The sequence below is a fragment of the Apis mellifera genome, linkage group LG1 (assembly GCF_003254395.2).
Source record: "Apis mellifera strain DH4 linkage group LG1, Amel_HAv3.1, whole genome shotgun sequence".
Classification (NCBI taxonomy): Eukaryota; Metazoa; Arthropoda; class Insecta; order Hymenoptera; family Apidae; genus Apis; species Apis mellifera.
Genome location: NC_037638.1, coordinates 19,192,161 through 19,210,068, shown reverse-complemented (window position 1 = coordinate 19,210,068; position 17,908 = coordinate 19,192,161). Strand labels below are relative to the sequence as shown.

General features: G+C 41.3%; 1 protein-coding gene across 7 annotated transcripts in view; it reads left to right on the top strand.

Moving 5' to 3' along the window:
- LOC408576 (potassium voltage-gated channel protein Shal) overlaps positions 1–17,908 on the top strand; it is a 104,669-nt gene that overhangs the window by 85,900 nt on the left and 861 nt on the right. For 4 of the 7 annotated variants that reach the window (XM_026442640.1, XM_026442620.1, XM_026442625.1 and 1 more), the window contains 2 exons: positions 2,632–2,983; positions 7,600–9,066. The exons of 1 other annotated variant lie outside the window; for it this stretch is intronic. In XM_026442640.1, the coding sequence (XP_026298425.1) occupies positions 2,632–2,775 (144 nt within the window). In that variant the 3' untranslated portion in view covers positions 2,776–2,983; positions 7,600–9,066. Of the gene's footprint in view, positions 1–2,631; positions 2,984–7,582; positions 9,067–17,908 lie in introns of those variants that run through there. 2 more of the 7 variants (XM_026442624.1, XM_026442622.1) reach the window with 2 other exon arrangements.

Genomic DNA, 17,908 nt, shown 5'->3' with positions numbered 1-17,908 from the left:
CTCTTTAACTTTTCGTGCTTGCCCGTCTAATTATTATTATTATTATACGGTTGATCGCATTCTTCAATCGCGTGGGATGCGATTCAATTTGAACGGCCGCGCATAAATTTCATTCCCGTCGCGCCTTCAGTTTAAGCCGCTAAGCATCGCGCGGTCGGACAGGAAGAGGGAAGGATCGCGGACAGGCAGGCCGGTTGAAAAGGATTAACGACGCTTGTCGAACTCGACAACGAGAACTCGACACCGCGAATTATATATATATATAGTGAAAATACTAAAGGAAGAAGGAAGGAACCGCATTGCGGGTGCAGTGTGGAAATTTTGCCCGAGGAACTCGAAAGGTTTCTGCACGCGTTTCTTTTTTTCACTCGAATAGAGAGAATTTTATCGTCACTTGGTAATCTTGGAGTTATTTTCGGAGGTTGACTATGGTTTCTTGTTACATTTCATGATTGAAGCAGAGGAGATTGTGTATATGTGTATACATATAGAGGAATTCGAAGTACGGTTGGGTGTACGTAGGGACGATTTGGAAGAGGTACGGTTAAAGGGAAAAAAGGTTGAATAACGGTGAGATCCGCTTTTATTTTTTCGCATAGAACGGCCGAAAGATATTTGAGTTGGGATAATATGGCGAAGCTTCAAAGTATGTATGTATCACAGAGCAACTTTTGCAATGCACATGTATACTGCAAAATGCACCGCTGCATCGTTTTTTTTTCTTTCTGTTTCTGAGATGTCGTAGCAACGATTATTCTTTCGACGACGGGGAGATTGGCGTCGATACGATAACGATTCAAATGGGAGATAAAACTCTTCGAAGATACGGAACATGTAGAGAACACGTGAGTAGATGTATATGGAAAGAGAAAAAGAAAAAAGGACAAAGAAGAGTTGTATCGTTATATCGTTACTATCGAAGGAGGATTGGTTGCAGGAAACAGAGAACGCGTCATTCGAACGAACACGATTGATACGAGTTCGAAACTCACAGACGGTATTTGCAATTAATGGCTTGTTAAAAAGAGAAGGATCATTTCTTATTGCACCTGGCATGTTTCTTTATATCGATCGTTCCACCCCTTTATCTCCATAGCAGCGCACACTCTTTCACCCACACACTGTTTATCTCTGTTTTTTTCTCTCCGTTTCACTGTTAAATACGTTTCTTGTTCTTGTTGCTGTTGTTGTATCGCTGTTGTTTATCATTTTTCTTTGTTATTTTCGATTATGGTATGTATATATATATATATATACGATACGTGTATATATATATGTGTATATATATGTACGTATTTGTGATTGTTGAAATGTATATCTCTCTGTTGTTGTGTTGGTAGAAAATCGTTGTTTCCGCTTTCTTCGATCTCTCATTCTTATGATCGTTAACTCTCATTCTGTATTATTCTTTTCTTCTTCTTCTTTTTTCTCTTTTTCTTTTCTTTCGCATGAACTTTTTTTCTCTCTTTGAATTTGCCTTGTGCACGTGGCCCGCGTGCCTCTTTCTCATTCTAACCCCCCCTTCCTCTCGACATCTCTCTTCGCTCGTTCAAACGCGCGAAACTCTACTTTATTATAGCTATATATATATATATATAAAAAAAAAAAAAAATACTCGATTAGCTCTACGCTGGAATTCAATTCCTTCGCAAAAATTTTTCACCTTTCTGTTCGTCGTCCGCGCTTCTATTTTCTCTGAAAAAAAAAAAAAAAGAAAAAAGTTCTTCGTGGTAGTGGTAGATATATTTTATATTTTCGAAGAAAGAAAAAGAAAAGAAAGAAAGAGAGAGAGAGAGAGAGAGAAATTCGATGATTCGAAAGTGATGAATATCGAGGCAAGCAAGACGTCACGCGAGATCGCATCTCTCACATTTCATTTCATCCGAGAAACGAGTCTTCGAAAAAAAGAAAAAAAAAAAAAGAAAAAAAAAGGTAATAGTAGCTTGTTCGGTCTCGAGAGATTTAGAGATTGAGACGCCTTGCATTCTTGTGTCTAAACAGAATTATGTGTATGTGTGTGTATATGTATATACATATACACATATATATACACACACATACATACAAGAAAGGAATCACTGTGCTCGAGGAGCTTGAGAGAGAGAGAGAGAGAGAAAAAGAGAACATTTAGAACAGGAAGCGTACTTACAAGCGGATAAACGTTCACGGAGAGAAAGAGAGAGAGAGAGAGAAAGAAAGAGAGAAAGAAGAGAGAAGAAGAGGAGGGGAGAGAGAGAGAGAGAGAGGAGACGTAGAGAATAGCGTAACACTTCTTCGTTATATATATATATATATATACGATTATATAGTTTCGATTATATAGTTGCTCTAGATAAACTCGTAGATATTTACGACAAGCGAGCGAGAAAGAGAGAGCGAAAGGGATGATCGAGAGGAAGGGGGAGAAAAAAAGAATGTTTGGGCGAATGGAGAGAGGAGAGAGAGAGAGAGTGTAAGGGAGAATGAAAGGGAGAAGAGTCTCTGGAAGAAAACGATTGAGAGAGAGAGAGAGAGACAGAGCGAAAGAGGAAAAGAGAGAAAGAGAGAGAGAGAAAGGGGCAAGCAGGAAGACAAAGCATAGATGGACGAAGAATCTAAATTGAAACATATCCGAAATACGAATTGTTCCAGGACCTAAAGAAGCGCGGTTCCCACACCTGTGACATGCAGGCCCTACAGCCACTTCCGGTCCCAACCACCACAACCACCAACACCGCGCCTGCCATGACTATTTCCGGTGGCCAGCCACCGCTTCCGGTATCGGAGACCGCTTGAGTCGATCACCGAGACCAATCACGATCACCATATCCATAGTTATTATGAACAAAAAAAGAAAAGAAAAGAAAAGAAACGAAAAAAAAAGAAAAAAGAAAAAAGAGAAAAAATAATAATAACGTCACCTTTAACAAAAAAAAAAAAAACACCATCACCGTCCTCCTCTTCTACTCGATGAAAGAACAATGGCCGACCGGCCGGAAGAACGGTGAGCCTGCACCTCTCACGATCTTTTAAAATCGGCGGGTCTCTGTATGCGTCTCGTGCGTCTCGAGCCGGAAGTAGTCCAGTAATTAGTAGTCCAGTAGTAGAGAGAGAGAAAATCTTTCCGGTTTCTTGGAATTCTGACAACCACGCACGCAGAAAATTTCCAATTTCAACTTCATTTTTGTACCAACAAGATGATCGCGATTCGAGGGGACTACTTCCGGCTAGGAAGTCCGCGTCTTCGTCTATAAATCTCTCTCAAGCGGTTTACACAACAAGTAATATTATTTGCGGCTGAATCGATACGATGGATCAGTCGGAAATAGCCGGGATTACGATTTTTCACGATCCTCGGACAAACGACAATTAATTTTTATCTTTTTATGGCCACGTTCGATGCGATGGCCCGTAAAAGAAACTTTTCAATCGGATATTCGGATATTCTTCGTCCGTTGGTGAAAAATAATAACGATAAAGAGGAGAGAAAGATAGAGAGAGAAAGAGAAAGAGAGAAAGAGAGAGAGAGAGTGGTTGCGTATATCGTTTGGAGCTGGTTAGAGCCTCTGTCTATATTCTCCCCCCGCTCTCTTTGCATGCGCGCTCGAGAGGAGGACGCCAGGCTCTCTAGAGGCTGAAATTTTAGCCAAGAGAGAGAGATCTTTGCTCTCTCGAGAGATCGATCTCTCTCTTCGAGTTCGAAGCACTCGTCTGAGCAGACTTAGCGCGACTGCGACGCGGGATCTGGGCGAAGCTTAGGCTTTCCTCTTAAATCTAGCGGAAAGTCGGGCCCCCCCTCCTCGACATAGATCAAGCTTTATCGCTCTAGCCAGCCTGGAGGAGAGCTTAACGTTCGTTGGTTCACGAAGACGCATCGAGGCTCGCTTTTATCACGTTTCAAGAAACATCGACATCGAGGTGGTTTGAAGAGAAGAGTTAGAGTTGGTTGAGAATAATACGCGGGGGAAATATATTGGAAAATTAATTTTATCAACAATTGGAATCTATATATATGTGTATATATACGTATTTGTATATACGAAATAGAATTGTAGAATCTTTACGATCGAACAAGAAAGTTTGAGTGGACTTCCGGTTCACGTTGGCTTCGTAGATCAACGTTAACGGAACTTTCGCGAGGAAATGCGCGCAAAGCGGCTTTGAAAGCGGTTCATTTCGTAGAAATGAAATCCCTGGCCACGTTTCAGAGATTCGAAATGGCGGGTAATCGAAGATTGGCCACCAATTCCTTCGCGTGCCTCGGTCATCAAACATTAACACCGAGATTGAATTTGCCACAAATTTTCGAGACGAGTAGATAAAAGCGCCGGTAAATTTCTCACCCCTTTTTATTTCCCCTTTCGTGTTATTTTATACGCGAATCAACAATTTACTTTTCTTTATTTCCTTTTTTTAAATCAATATATCAATCCTTTTTCCGCCTCCATTCGATTTCCATTCGAGAGAATATCTATAAAAGTCGATCGATTCTCATATTCTCGAGGAAAATTTACACTTGGCAATTGACGAGAGAGAGAGAGAGAAAGAGTCGAGGATCCATCGGCCGGAAGCCGGTGGTGGAGAGGCTCTCGACTTTTTCGGTTTTAATCGCGTTTACAGCGTAATTCGACCCGGCCGATAAGCCGCTGGATCCGACCCGGTTTCCGGTTCGAAGTGGATGAATCGATCGATCGCGTTGCTACGAGAGCAAGGCTGGCTAGCGCGCTCGGCAAGATGGGCCTGATCTTGGAAACGAGGTCGAAGGCAAATTTGCACAATCGAAACACACTCTTCACCCTTCATCCTTTCCTCGTTCGAAGCGCGGCTCGACTAGTCTATCCGTTTGTCGACTCCTGTTTTCTTTGCATCGCACGGGATGCACCTAGGGGGAGGATCGCGCGAGGGTTTTGTCAAGGATTTACGACTCGTTGATTCGGGGATCGAACGTCGATTCCGAAACGAACGTTTTGACAGAACAGTGCGTATGAAACGGGAAAAGGGATATTTAGAGATACTTTTTTCGGAGGGATAATAAATATCCGGATGTTTTTTTAATTAATATTTCATTTCACATTCTTCAACACGGATTATTTAATGTTTCTCGCGAATGTTTGGAGGATTGATGTATTTCAAAAGGTTGCAATCAAGGTTAAAATCGATCGCGAAATTTTTCGTATATTTTTTTATACTTGTATAAGTTTAGTTAACAAGTTGCGTTGCAAAATATAGTTTTCTTTAGTAAAATTTTGCCACCGTGCAGAGGATAATAGGTTTTATATATGGAGCTATTTTTTTTTTTTTTTAGGAATGTTATTTTGAGGGATATTTAAAATTTTAATATTTCTTTTTTTTTTTTTATATAACTTTGTAACGGTGCGAGATGGAGCAAAATTTTATGAAGCAAAATTCTATGTTATACTCACTCACACACATATATATATATTATGATCAAAGTCGTAACGAAATGACGTACACGATATACGCATCATGAGGATTTTTATTATCTTAGTCTGATGAAAATGTAATTTAAAATAACATCCAATAATAACTTGATACAATAACAAGATTCCACACAGTGTATGTAATGCACTTTCAATAACGAATAATCAATAATTAAAAAAGTTACGTGTACGTAAAAACGTGAGATTTAAATGCTCCATCACTCGCACACAATTTTAAAAAAAACTCGCTCCATCATTCTTCAGGATTACTCTTCCCAACAAACACGTTCATTAAAATCTAAATCTCCTCCCTGAATTACAATCTTCTGATGTATCGCTGTCTGTTTACACTATGTAAAGACGCGCTCGGTCATTCATTACTTTTTCACTCGAAAATCGAGGCTTAAATTCGTAACAACCTCAGCCAGTCAGTCAGTCACCTTCAACGAGCGTGCGAAACTTTGCAATCGTCGTTCCATCGAAAAGAACGTTCGATAAACCTTATACCTTTCCAATCATCGTATTCATAATTTCCTCTCATCATTTTTCCCCAAACACTGGACTAGATACTCGAGGAGCATCCGCACACACAGACGTACACAAAAAGAGAAATCCAGGTTTAGATTATCGATCGGACGGCGGCAGTCGAGTGTGTTATTTCCATCGGTGGCTTTTCTTTGTCGCCGTCTTGTAAGCTAGTTCGAAGGCACGAACGGTTCCTCGGCGAAAGGGGCTTCACTTACCCGGAGACACTCGAGTCGATCACTCGCTCTCCTTTTCGCGCGCCCTCTCCGTTTTGCCAGCCCTGTTCTTACCCTAACAATCGGTTCTTCTCCCCTTTCCTTTTTCTCCTCCCCTCTCCTTTTTTTTTTTTCCCTTCTTTTTCGTCGACGACGACGACGACGTCGTGACCGAGTTTCAAAGGAGGCCTAGTTGCCGCGCGCGCGAACTTGTATGGCTCCTCCCGAACAATAAGCAACGACCGCAGCAATTCGAGACACGCCAATTTTCTTCCTCCTCTCTTTAGTTTTCCTTTTTTTCTTCCAAAGATTCCTTTACGCTCTTCTTTGTGTAACGAGTTTATATAATTTTGTACGTCGTTTGCTTGTTGAACGAGATTATAGAAATTTTTCTCTCTCTCTCGTATATCGCACTCCAAAATATCAACAATGATGATCACGAAACCCGGAGAACGGAAATATTTAGATTCGAGTTAAAAGGAAAAATACGTATAAACACGCTTCCCTTCGTGAATGAAGATCACGAATGAACGCTCGTATACACATCGCGTCGGCCTCGAGGCGAAGAAACGTACAGGAACACCCGAGATGGGTTAACAGGATTAAAACGAAGCGGTTGTGTGCTCTACTCCCCCTCGTTTTCTTGGCAACGATTATCCTCCCTATCCTTCGATCTGAGTAGTTAAAATTGGCCGCTCTCCCGGAAAAACTTAGTCGAATCAGCATTTTTAATTCGCAAATAATTCGTAATAATATATACGGATCCTCGAAAGAGAGAGAGAAAGAGAGAGGGGGATTGAATTTAAATCTTTCTCCAGGATCATTTCTCTTTGAATAAATTTCGTTCTGAACGGCTGGAAGGAGATTGGTGGCGGGAGAAGGGGAATAGAGCGTGAAGGGACACGTTTCACGGGGAAAATTGGTTGGCACGGCCGCTTTGACACGCTCGCACGGGGAATGAGATTTTTCGCGACTTCCTTTTTTTCTCTCCTTTTTTTAACGGCAATTTTCGCGAGATTTCGCGCCACTTTTTTTTTTTTGCCAACATTCCTCGCGGAAATATACGCTCGATGTTTTTCGTTTAGTTTTTTTTGTCTCCTTGCGAAACGATCTTCTCTCTCCTTTAGAGCGAGAGCACTATATTGGACCAACACCAAGATGGATAGAATTTCTTTGTAATTCAGCGATACGGATATCGGTGAGACTCGATTTCTTTTTTTCGTGTGATATAATTTAGATTTAAAGGATTAACTGAATGTAAATTTATTTAAAATCCATTTCTCTTACTTCTCAAGAACAAGTATATATACACTTATATACACGTGTATTGCTTCGTGATCTCAACCAACCAAAGTTGTATTGTGTTTCTTAAAAACCACCTCGATCGATGTTCGGTATCGGCTCGGATCAAGAGTATATCAGGCTGCTTTTAATTTCAGTAGGAAAAGAGAGAGACGGATCGATGGCGCCCCAAGCGCCACGATCTATGATGAGAGAGAAAGAGAGAGAAAGAGAGAGAGAGAGAGAAATTCCACGGAAGGAGATTAGATAGAAAGGAGAAGTTAAAAAGAAAAAAGAAAGAGATATCGTTGGACGAAGGAATATTAAAAGGATCGGCGACGATCCACGACGACGTCCCCTCGACGAGGAGGACGGAAGCCGCTCGTTCTCGAAGGGGATGGATTCCGCGCTCGGCTCGAAGGTGGATGGAAGACGTGAACCGGAAGAAGAGGAAGCTCCTCCAGCCTCCGTCGAACCCGGAATTCTTCGCATTTTCGAGGATGAAGATTCGCGAATGCACGCACACGCGTCTGCTGCACACCTTCCTCTTTCACTTCTTTCCACTCTCACCACATGGATGGATCGACGAATTTTTAAACCCCGCCTTTTACGCGCGCGCCAGCTGAACCTGCTTCTTTCTGCTCGAGGAATACCATGGAAAGGAAAAAGAAAGCGAAACGAGGATAAAGAAGAAGAAGAAGAAGAGGAAAGGAGAATAAAAATCGGATGAAATGGTTGGAAACTCGATTCGTCGACGCGTGATCGATTTTTATCTCCGCGCGGAACGCTTTTTCAATGGCGGAAAATGACGCGCGGCACGATGATTTCCGGCGCAACTGGCGCGCGTTTCCACGGCCCTCGTCATTTCCGGGATCCGGCGCGTCGATCAACCCGCCCGGAAAACGAGCGTAGTCGCGACTAATACATATATATATATATATATAAAATCGGTCGATCGAGTTTCCACTCACCATTCCCCTCCAACCTTTCTTGCCACGAGTTCCAAGAGGGACGTCGTACCTCTCCGTACCTCTCGATCATCGCTTCTTAACGGCGAGTGGAAACCTCGAAATGAATAATAAATAAGGGTGGAGGGGAAGGATGATCGTATTTTCACGGAGAAATACGGTCGAGCGTATGGTGTACTGGTCACTCTTTCTAGACGAGTCCCTGACTAGTTCGTAAGGATATTCGATTTTTAAAGAAAAATAAAAAAGAAAAAAAAAAAAAAAAGAGAAATTCGATCGATCCACGAAACGACGCAGTTTCTTGTATTATACGAGGTCTCTTAAACTGGTTAGGTTTAATTCAGCGGACGCTTGAATACTTACGCGAGTGTACGTGGCATAAAGGGTTGATTGATTACGATGGTAAGGAGGAGAAGAGGGGGAAATGAAAGGATTATCGTGGCCTTTGCGTAAAAATGAGCGTGGAAACGATGGGAAGGGAGGAGATATAAATCTGGATACGTTTCGAAGTATCCTCGATAGATGTCGATTGGTTGTCCGATGAAGTAATGATCGAGGAAGGAGAGGAACGATCACGTCAGGGGCCGCGTACTCTTGATAAATACTCTTAAAATAAAGTAAGATATGATGCCCTCGTTCTTTCAAAGAAAAAAAAAAGAAAAAGAAACTCTCTCGATGAGTCCATTTTTCGTTCTTCTTTTTTTTTCCCCCCTCCTTAGTAACCCTTTGTCGATCGAATAGCCAATCCGAATTCCAACGGATCGATCGTGGCCTTCTTCTCTCCTATTCGCCTCTCCGTGAATTGGAGATGGATATCGGGTGCGAATGAGCCATTTTTTCTTTCTTTTTTTTTTAAATTCTATTGGAGCTTTGGTTTGATTGAAAGGAAGGAGGGGAATAACTCGAAGGGAAGGGATCGTAGGGGAGTAAGGATCGAGGAATTCCACGATCGATTCGGCTCGACGAGGGATGAAACCGGTGTAAAATTTCGAAGGGAACTTTACTCTCTCGGGTGACGATAGACGGCTACGGAAAATTGGGTGTTTTAATTCGAACGACGCTGTAAATATAATTCGTGAATGGGGAGAAAGAAAAGGGGGGGGTCTCCTGTAATTAACTTTGTAATTTAATTGTAAACGATCTAATATAGAGCGAAGACAGAGAAGAAAAGAGAAAACAAAAAGCAGAGGAAACAAAAGAGACAGAGAGGATATATATATATATATATTATATTATAAATACAAATTAAAAAAAAAAAAAGGAATATATTATATATATACATACGTACATAAAAATACAGATATATTCTCTACAAGATAAATACGTACACACACACGGATACATACACGCACACATAAGTAAGTAAGTAAGTCGAAAACGAGAAGGACAGGTGGACATGCTCGATACGTACATACAAACAAACATACACACAAAAACGAACACGAAGCACCCTCGCGTCGCGCAATAAAACAAATTCTAAATCGACTTTCAAAACTAGAATGCGTGCCTGAGTGCGTGGGAGACCAACCCTCGTGAGCCACCGAGCCACCCTTCTCCTAAAAGAGAAAAACTTTAATTCGGATTTAAAATTTTAGCTAATTTTAGAGACAAAGGGAAGGGGATATATACTCGTCGCTCGGTTATATGCTGAAAATAAAATTCTTTAATCGGTGGTTGCTCGATCGTTTTAGCTTCGATTATATATACGTATATATAAAACGAATTCATCGGTTGAAAATAGAAGAAGCGTTGGAAATTTCGATTTCTTCTCTCCTGAAATAGAAAGGAAGAAGAAGAAGAAAAAAAGAGAAAAAGTTCGTTTGGACAGCGTTAAAAATATAACAAAAAGAAGATTTCGATATAAACTTTTTAAAGAAATTTCAATGACGCGATTCTTTTTTAAATACCTTTGAATAAAAAGAGGACGGTTCGATTTTAAAATATGATCTTCCTTCCTTCAATTTGAAGGTTGATCGATACACTTTTTTTTTTTTCTTTTTTTTTTTTTCCCCCTTCCTAAGAAATCAATGGGAACAGAACGTTTTTCTCTCCTCTTTTCCTCGATGACCGGGCCGTTGTCGATCGTAATTTAAATAAATAAAAAAATGCGGTGGTGTCGTTGAAGTGGCGAAAAAAAGGGGGGAGAGGAAATAAAATTACGCGACGCTGGAAGGTTATTAATACAGAAATGCTGCGCCGTGAGGAGGAGGAGGCGCGGCTCGGTGGCTTACGGGTAGAAAAAAAGACGTAAACGTGAATCTAAGTAAATAAAAAAAAAAAAAAGAAGAAAAAACAAAAAAAAAAAAGGAAGATTATTATATTATATGATCGTAGAGATAATCGAGAATAATGTGTCGGGTCCTTTGTCGTCCAAAGAGAGTTGCACAGTTGTATCGGCGAGAGTACGCGTATTAAAAGCGAGTGAAAATTTATTATGAACTGTAGGGGAGAGGGAGGGAGGGGGAAGAGGAGGAAGAGGAGGAGGAGAAAGAAGAGAGGAAGAGAATAAAAGAGGAAAATAGGATTAAAGATACGGTGAAATCGAACGTAACAAAACGATGGCGTGCTCGTGCGTGCTTAATCCGAATTTATGGATAATAATAATACCTCTCTCTTTCTCTCTTTCTCTCTCTCGCTCTCTCCCTGCCTCTCTCCATCTAAATCTCCAATTATAAAGATCCTTGTTACGTTATCGTACGGTTTTTTTTTCTTTTTATTCCTTCCTTATCTCGGGATAAATTCTGATAAATTGAAAAGGGAAGCAAAAATAAAGGAGAGAACAAGACGTTTAACGAAACGTTAAACGTCGAGTTTTGCGTTTCTTGTTGAGAAAAATGGCTGTCCGGGTTAAGCATCGACGCCATATTGCCTTTACGAGCACGGAATTGCTCTGAAAGCCGAATAAAAAAAAAAGAAAAGAAAAGAAAAGAAAAGAAAAAAAAGAAGGGATAAAAAAAAAGAAAGGGAAGAAAAAGGAGACAAAAGCGTGGAAGGATAAAAGCGAGCGAGAATAAATCGATGGAAACTTAGTAATAGCGGCGTGAGTTACTTGGAGATTAATTTACCAGAAACTGATTAATCTCTGGCCGAGTTGGCCGAGTTGTTGTCACGCCTCCGTTTCCGGTTCGCGACCGGAGGATTCTAGAGGAGGATTTGTGACGCGGATAATTTTTCTGCTCGATCTTCGATTTCGATTTACGGATCGTCGTCGGGAGTCGTCGGTTCGTCCTCATTCTCCCTCCTCGTAGGTTTCCGGCCGCGTTGAACCGGAAATCGCGTCGGTGCAGAAAACGATTCACCAGAGTTGATCGATCGGTTCTCGAGGTTCGATATAGCGAAAAAAATTCTCGAGGAATAAAGGAGAAAGATGAGACCGGCGACTCTCGAAATCGGTATGCGTGTGTGCGTGTATTTGTGCGTGCGTGCGTGCGTGCGTGTGTGTGTGTGTGTGTGTGTGTGTGTGCACCGAGGAGAAACTCTTTGACACTCTTTGCTCTCGTTAAAGGAATTCGACGATATTCCAGTGAGGTCTTTAGTTGGAAATAATAAAAAAGAGGGGAAAAAAAAAAGAAGGGAGAAGAGAGAAAAAGAGATTTCGCGAATATTTTTCTTTTCTTTTTCCTTTTTTTTTTCTTTTTTCTTCCTTCTTTTTCCTTCTCCTCATTTTTCTTTTTGGTGCACGAAGAGAAATACGAGAAGATCGAGGGAACACGCGAGATCGAGAATCACGAAGCGAGGATTATGAATAACGAGTCTTTCAATTCACTACCGTACTGCCAATTTTTCCGATGCGACGCGTAAATAACTTTAATAAAAAAAAAAAAGAGTTTAAGGCGAGGCGAACAGCCGCGACGAGCGATACGATTCGCGTCCAAACACGCTCGTCCCGACCTTCGACCCCGTTTCCTTTCGTCGCTCCGAAGTCCTGACGGAGGACTGTTCCGCGTTGTATCATCAGGAGGGATGATGCGCCACGGAGGGTTCCACTTTTCGTTCGGTGAAACGAAGAATTTACTATCGCCATCACCATCATTTCTTTCTTTCCCCTATTAATTTCTTTTTTCCAACAATCAGAGGATCTTGCAGCGAGAGAACAAAATTTTTGAATTATCGTACGTGTGATACTCCTCTGTTTAAAATGAATCTGTATCGTCTCGTGTGAAATGGCGGTTCGATTTATATGTATTATAGATTTTGGATTGATTTTTGTTCGAATGAAAAAGAATCTGAACCTGTTCTCTTGCAGAAAATATTTCTAATAATAATAATAAAAATCTAAAATAAAAATTTATAAAATCTATAATAAAAATTTCTAAAATAATAATAAAATAAATTAAATCGGTAGGGTTATGTATTTTACTGTTGACAGAAGTAATTTTTGTGATATTTTCGAGAGGAAATTACAATAACGATTTATTAGCCATTAGAAAAAAGAAAAGAATCAATACCAATTAATATTTCTAATCATATCGAAGCAATAATAATAATAATAATAATAATTCCACAACTGTTACAAATGAATTCATTCCCCCCGTTTCACTGCAAGATCCTCGATTCATCCGCACTCGATAATAAATTGCCCGAAAAATAAAAAAAATCTCGTCGGGATCGATCATTCTCTATTGGAAATGGAACAAGAAGACAATGGAGAAAGGGCTGCTTTCACTTCGCATAATCGTTGGGGAAAAAAACCAACCACCATTTCCCTCCCTCCCTTCTTCCTTCCCTTCAATGGAAGGGTGAATGGAAGGGAAGGGTAGTCAATGAGGAAGGCCAGCCGCGTGAAGGCGCGAGGTGAAATTTTCGATCGAACGAACCGTTTCCGCTTTGTTTGTTTCGCGCCGAAAAGCATCACCCCTCCGCGTCGCCCGGTCCCTCGCCCGACCCCCTTGCTTTCCCGTGAACGGGGCAGGAGGGGAGGGGGAAGGGGAGAGGGAAGAGAGAGAGAGAGAAGAGAAAAAAGCGATCCTTTTGTAATCAGGACACCGTCCACAGGACCTGCGAGCGTAGCAGGATCGGCCATTGTTCCTGACACGCTCGATTCGTGATTGCGATTCGACGCCGGGAGATCGAGCTTGCGTTCGAGATTCTAGAGAGTTTATTAACCGCCATCTTGTCTTCTCTTCCGCGAAATTTCCGCGGTGGAAGAGTTCCATCATCCTTCGCGTTGATGGAAGCGTTGAGAAACCGGAAATGATGGAAAATGCGAACGCGAGCGAGTTGAGAATCGAAGAATCGATCTCTTGCCTTAAAATTATAATACGTGATAGACGCAATAATGGATTATTGAGAGTGGAGTAAGAAAAAGAAATTATGAAAGTTTTGAAAGTTTATCGAGTAAATTTTATCGCTTATTAGATATTTTACAGAATTATTTGGTGATTTATTTAACGAGTTTGTCTTTTTATCATTTCTTATTCTCGATTCGAATTCGAAGGATTCTGATAGAATTATGCAAATTAGTGTTTGAACGATATATTGTTACTTTCGATTTTTCCTCGTCTCGATACCTTTAATAATTAATAAATAATCGTATAGATTTCTTGGTGGATATCGTAAGCGTATATTATTCTAAACATTCTAAACACACGTTTCTAGCCACGTGTGCCTCGAACGAACGAACAAGCCAGCAGATATCTGTAGTTTCTCAACGCTCGTGTAGGCCAGAATCAATCACAAAATCGCGTCTCCCGGTCGGTAACTAGACAGTTATGTAATCAAGCGACGATTATGTAATCGAGGTAGAGGCGAGATCGGACTTGTGGCGATTCGAGGATCGTCCATAACACGTAATTCGACCATATTCCCTGGTTATTTATGTATATTTTTCTTAAAACGATCGAAAAAGGAGGTCGCTTCTCTTTCGAATCTCCTTTTTTTTTAATCCAGTACGAACTTTGAATGAATCCTTGAAACGATCGAATTTTCGAATTTTCGCGCACAACGGACGTTCGTCGAATCGCGACGAGGAAAAAAATGGCGGCAAGTTCGAAAGGAAAGCGATCGCCTTGGTTGTAAAAAGAGATATCGAGAAAAGAAGAAAAGGGGGAAAAAAATAAGGATTACAAAGATGAAACTCGAGAAGAAAAAAATGTACGTAATAGGATGTATTGCGCGTATGTCTAGTTTCCGATGCATTTTAGTTCGATAAGCGAGGAAAATTGTCTCTCCGGTCAGAGGCTCGGGGTTACGCACCGTGTTATCGATCATACTTGGCAATAACGATATTTTTAATCGTACAACTGTAAAAAAAAAAAAAAGAGAGAGAGAAGCAAAGGAGTGAAGAGAACGGAGAGAAAGAGATGATTAAAAAAAAAAATAAAGGAGAAAAAATCTATATATATATAAATAAATAAATAAATAAATGAATAAATAAATAAATATACGTACGTAATAAGTGGACGGAGAGGTGTATGAAAGAAAATTCGAAAAGGTAGTTGGAAAGAAGAATTATCGACAGCGGTCAAGCGCCAGCACGTTGTAACAAGTACCACTCGATAGTTGTAACTAGAAAAGGGGTGAAGACGTTTTAGCCGATGGTGTTGTTGTCCGTCTTCGGTAGCTTCCACGCCTTACTCTCAAAAGTGACAAAAAAGAAAAGAAAAAAAAAGAGAAAAAAATAAATTAAAATTCATTATTTAACACGTTCTACGATCCTTCTTCATTTAACTCGAGATATTCGAAATTTCATTATTCTCTACTTTGTACCCTTGACGGATGAGAAAAAGAAAGAAAGAAAGAAAGAAAAATATGTCCAAAATTTTCCAACTTTTTTTTTTTTTTTTTTAAACCACTCCAGCCTGAACTTAACCTCCAACCGATGACCACCGGGTCCAAAGGTGTCGTTGAACTTTCCAATCCGATATTTTTCGCATATAACATTTCCACGTCGAATTCGTTCCCAACTGCATTGAACCGTGCCCTCGAAAAGAAAACACGGAATTAATTGATGTTTGCCGAACGACAGCCGCAAAGGCAGTGACGGGTGGCGGTGGCGCGTCCACGCCGGAAATTGATTCGTATTTGCGCGAGCATCGACAGCAGGACGTGCTCGTTAGCCGATTCGAGAACGAGTTGACACGATGTTTGGCCGCGGCGTGAAACGTTTTATATTAATCCGGTCATATTTATGGCTGTTTTCGGTTTTATCGGTGGGACACCCGATCGCGCGCGCCACTTTTTCAGCCACGGGTCGCTTTATTTCCGGAACATCGGTCAAGGCCGCGTCGATATATCGGGCCAGGGCTTAAATTGGAAAGTGAGAAACCGATGCCTGATTTCCTATAGCTTTCCCTTCGATCGAAGATTGATGGATAGATTTCGCCTTGGAGGAGCGTCATCCTCTCCCCTCCCGTTTCGAAACATACCACCTTTCTTTTTAAACGAATTCGGGTCGTAAGTCGGTGTTCGCCGTTTGTTCGCTAATTCCGTCGAAACTATTCAGGAACGGACGGTTATTTCTATATAGGCGGAGATCTGGGTTACCGTGTCGAATATATAATATTTTTTAAGGAAACCGTTGGAAATTTCCCTTGACGCGGCTCGGTTGATAATAGAGCGCCCTTTCCTTACCTCTCGTGGATTTTAATTGAGACGGGGTCTTCCTCTCCCGGATTATTTGACTGATTCGGGGATTTTCGGGGCGAGTCTTCTTCTTCTCGGTTCGATTTCGAATTCGTGTTATTTTTTTTTGACGCTCCGAATATTCCGGAAACGAAAGAGTAATTATTCCACTGTCTCTGGTTGCACGCCCGCCTCGACTCCCCCGGAATCCATTAACGATCGACGGTGTGCTTCTCGTTAACAAGATTGTCGACAGAAAGTCGATAGTTAATTACGCAAACGAAGGGATCTTGTTAAAGATGGGCCACCTTCTGTCCTCGATGCCGCTAAATCTCGATCGATCGATCGATCGATCAATTTCTCTCTCACGAACTTTAATAATTGCCTACTTTACCGCCCTTATTAACTTTTCTTCTAAAGAGGCAATCATCGGCGATCGCCGACGGGGAGGGGAGGATTAGAATGAAAGAGATACGGGAGATATATTTTTAATAGGATTGTAAAGAATTTAGAAAAGGGGAGGGGGGGAGGTGTGAAAAGCTTTTTCGCGATTCGTTATTTGATTATCGAAAGATTAAGTTAAAGATATATTTCTTCGCTTAACCGAAATTGAAAATTAATTAATTAGGAAAAAGAAAAGAAGAGATTGAAGAAGGGGAGGGGCAAGAAATTTGAATAGATTTTCCCGCGCGGCGATCGAAAAACGAGTTGAATTGATGGAAAAGAAAGGGGATATATTCTTTAGAAAACCAAGAGGAGAGAGAGAGAGAGAAAGAAAAAAGAGGAAAGAGAGAGAAAAGAGGGTATAATTTGCATCGCGTGACATGGGCCACCGGAAGGGATTAAGGGGGTAAATCCGCGAGGGAGTGTTAAATCGTGGGATCGACTTGTCCGCGTAAACAGAGGGGAAGAAGAAACGGAGCGCGGGGGGGGACGAAAGTATCTTTCTATCTCTGGGCACAAAGGCTCTCTCAGGATAAAATGGCATGATTAAAAACTCTTGTAGAACACTCTTTTTTTTTTTTTTCTTACACATACACACGTGGACGCGTGCTCGCGGCATTGTCGCAATCCGTTTCCGGTGTTCCAAGCTCTTTCATCGTGTCGATTCTTTTCTCTCTCTCTCTCTCTCTGTCTCTCTCCGTCTCTCTCTCCAAATAAAAACGAGCCATCGGATGGCTGGAGACAAGGCGGGTGACAAGGATGGACAGAGGTGAAGAGAAAGAAAGAGAGATACATAGAGAAAGAGAAAGAGAGAGAGAGTTAGATCGGCCTACAAAGCGACGTTTTCAAGATGAAATAACCTCAAGTGGCGGCGCGTGTTAGCTGAAAACAGTCAAATGAAATCTTTTCACCGTTTGAATCTTTTCGATTTTCCACGGAATTTAGAAGCGAGAACATTGACGCGCCATTCATTTACTTTAACGCGTTTTTTTTTTCTATCAGAGATCAAAGGGAAATACGTAAGAAGATTCGATATGAAAACCGGATATCTACTTCCGATTCTACTTCCTCTCTTCTTGGAAAATTATTCAGTCGCTGCTCGACACAAATATCAGGATCCTCGATTACCTTATCAGCCAGAATATCAATAAAGCTGCTTTCGGATCGATTCGATCGATCGATCGATCGTAAAAATCGAAATGAACTCGGCCGTTTAAAAAAAAGGAGCGTAATTTCTTTGGAATTATTAAAGCTTCGTCAAGAGATATCGTATGGAAGAAGGGAGGGGGAGGGCGAAAAGAGTCGACGACGCGTTGTTTTAATTAAGCGGCAGCGTGGAGGAAAAAAAAAGTGGAACATCTTTTGGAGGCAGCGTGTGTTCCGTCTCGCGACAGAGAGAGAGGGAGGGGGAGAGCGCATTCGGTCGCGTCACAATTACGCCGCCTTACGTGCGGATTTAATTATTCTCGGCGAGCAACCAGGAGGCAGGCCG